This window comes from Diachasma alloeum, unplaced genomic scaffold, assembly GCF_001412515.2.
Source record: "Diachasma alloeum isolate Michigan unplaced genomic scaffold, Dall2.0 Dall_scaffold_00778, whole genome shotgun sequence".
In the NCBI taxonomy this organism is placed as follows: domain Eukaryota; kingdom Metazoa; phylum Arthropoda; class Insecta; order Hymenoptera; family Braconidae; genus Diachasma; species Diachasma alloeum.
This window is the reverse complement of record NW_021680908.1, coordinates 25,266-26,802: the sequence shown is the minus strand read 5'-3', so window position 1 is coordinate 26,802 and position 1,537 is coordinate 25,266. Positions and strand designations below refer to the sequence as shown.

Genomic DNA, 1,537 nt, shown 5'->3' with positions numbered 1-1,537 from the left:
CTAGTCACATGCTCGCTGTCACCTGTTTAATCTGAATTTTAATGGATAAGAATGCAGTAATTGACATTTTTTTCGAGCCATTTTAACATTAGAATTCTATTCATGATTGGGCGGAATTTTCATTCAAGGTTGCTATGCGACTGAATGGAAAGAACCGAAAAGTATTTACTGAAATCCCGGTTTGCATTACGATTAGATTCTCAAAAGTAAATGAAATAAGTTGACGTTCACTCCACCACAAAACCTTTAATATTATATTTCTTTTAGTTGAAATTCAGATGCCAAAAATAGTCAATAAAACTTGGCGAAAAGTCAATTCTGTACATGGACAGTAAATTATACATCCAAAGTTATTTCTTTTTGTTGTTTCCATTCTCACCTTTAATTGCGTATGATTCAGCAACAATTCGTAAACTCCGACTAGGTAGCTGTTTCTCAGTCAATGTATGGAGCTCAGCCTGCTGGTAGTGGTAGAGAGCATCCTCGTAGAGTCCCATTGCGTAATGCAGTTTTCCAAGCAATAAATGAGCATCAAGACCAACAATTGCCTTGAATAAAGTGAAAATGCACCGAGTGAATGTTAATAACTAGAGATATTCAAGTACTGCGATTTTTTTACTAAAATAAATAATCAAGTATTTACCTGCTTATCATGTTCATTAGCTGCTGCAAGCAGACATCGTTTAGCATCAGAAAGTCCAGACTTGGCTTTTGAAATATTAGCATCAATCGGAGGAGTCTGTTCCAAAAAACTCTCCAATTTGCCCTCACCACTGAGGAAATTTGCCAGACATTCTACAAATAATGATTTCATATATTCCTCATCAATTTCAAATTGTTAAGTATTCGTGATTGAAAATAAAAGAGGATAAATTGAAATGATGAAACTCACCATTACTGGGGTACAATTCTCTCAAATGATCAGCGAGTTCTATAACCTTTTTCCAGTTGCCTTCACCTCGATATTTATCTATCTCATTCTCGATTCTCAATGTCGCACCTTTCTTACTCGTCATTGTTGATCAGAAATTGACAATCAATATTGTTGAAATTTTGTTTGCATTAAACTTGTTTTTTATTGCCGTGTCCTTAGATTTGGACGACCTGCTGTAGCTGTATATAACAATTTACATGCTCTGACCAGAGATAAGGGAGATTGCTCAGGCTTATGGGAACTGTTCAATCAGAGTTTCATAGCGGTGGCGCGCATGAACTAATCGAGAGGCCGGCTCTGTGGGTAAAGAAATTTTCATCTATTATAATGGAAACAGTCGATAACAGGGAAGCGTGCCCAATCTTAAATCCAACATGAAACCTCCTTTGCATTCACTCTTCCGCTTGATTATCCCATTTTCGTTCATACAACTTCTTATTGTCTTAATTTGTAAATTAGTTGATCATAAAGGAGAGGGAGAGAAGGAATTATGAAGTCTTGCGCGAAAGAGGATCATTTATTTGAATTTCTATATAACTAGATCTTTTATAAAAAAAAAATGCGAGCAATTCATCTTATTCACATTTATTACATATTTTGTCA

General features: G+C 35.4%; 1 protein-coding gene across 1 annotated transcript; it reads right to left on the bottom strand.

The window, feature by feature from the left end:
• Positions 1 to 226: 226 nt before the first annotated feature.
• On the bottom strand, positions 227 to 1,133 carry LOC107044650 (tetratricopeptide repeat protein 7B). The gene is made up of 3 exons (XM_015266600.1): positions 893 to 1,133; positions 644 to 795; positions 227 to 548 (listed from the first exon to the last, which is right to left on the bottom strand). The coding sequence occupies exons 1-3, from the start codon at positions 1,014 to 1,016 to the stop codon at positions 351 to 353; spliced, it is 474 nt and encodes a 157-aa protein (XP_015122086.1). The 5' UTR covers positions 1,017 to 1,133; the 3' UTR covers positions 227 to 350.
• Positions 1,134 to 1,537: the final 404 nt, after the last annotated feature.

Coding starts and splice junctions, on each gene's coding strand:
- LOC107044650 (XM_015266600.1), bottom strand. CDS start 1,016: ATGACGAGTAAGAAAGGTGCGACATTGAGAATCGAGAATGAGATAGAT. Junction 796..892: donor AGAATTGTACCCCAGTAATG/GTGAGTTTCATC, acceptor CATTATTTGTAG/AATGTCTGGCAAATTTCCTC. Junction 549..643: donor CTAATGAACATGATAAGCAG/GTAAATACTTGA, acceptor ACTTTATTCAAG/GCAATTGTTGGTCTTGATGC.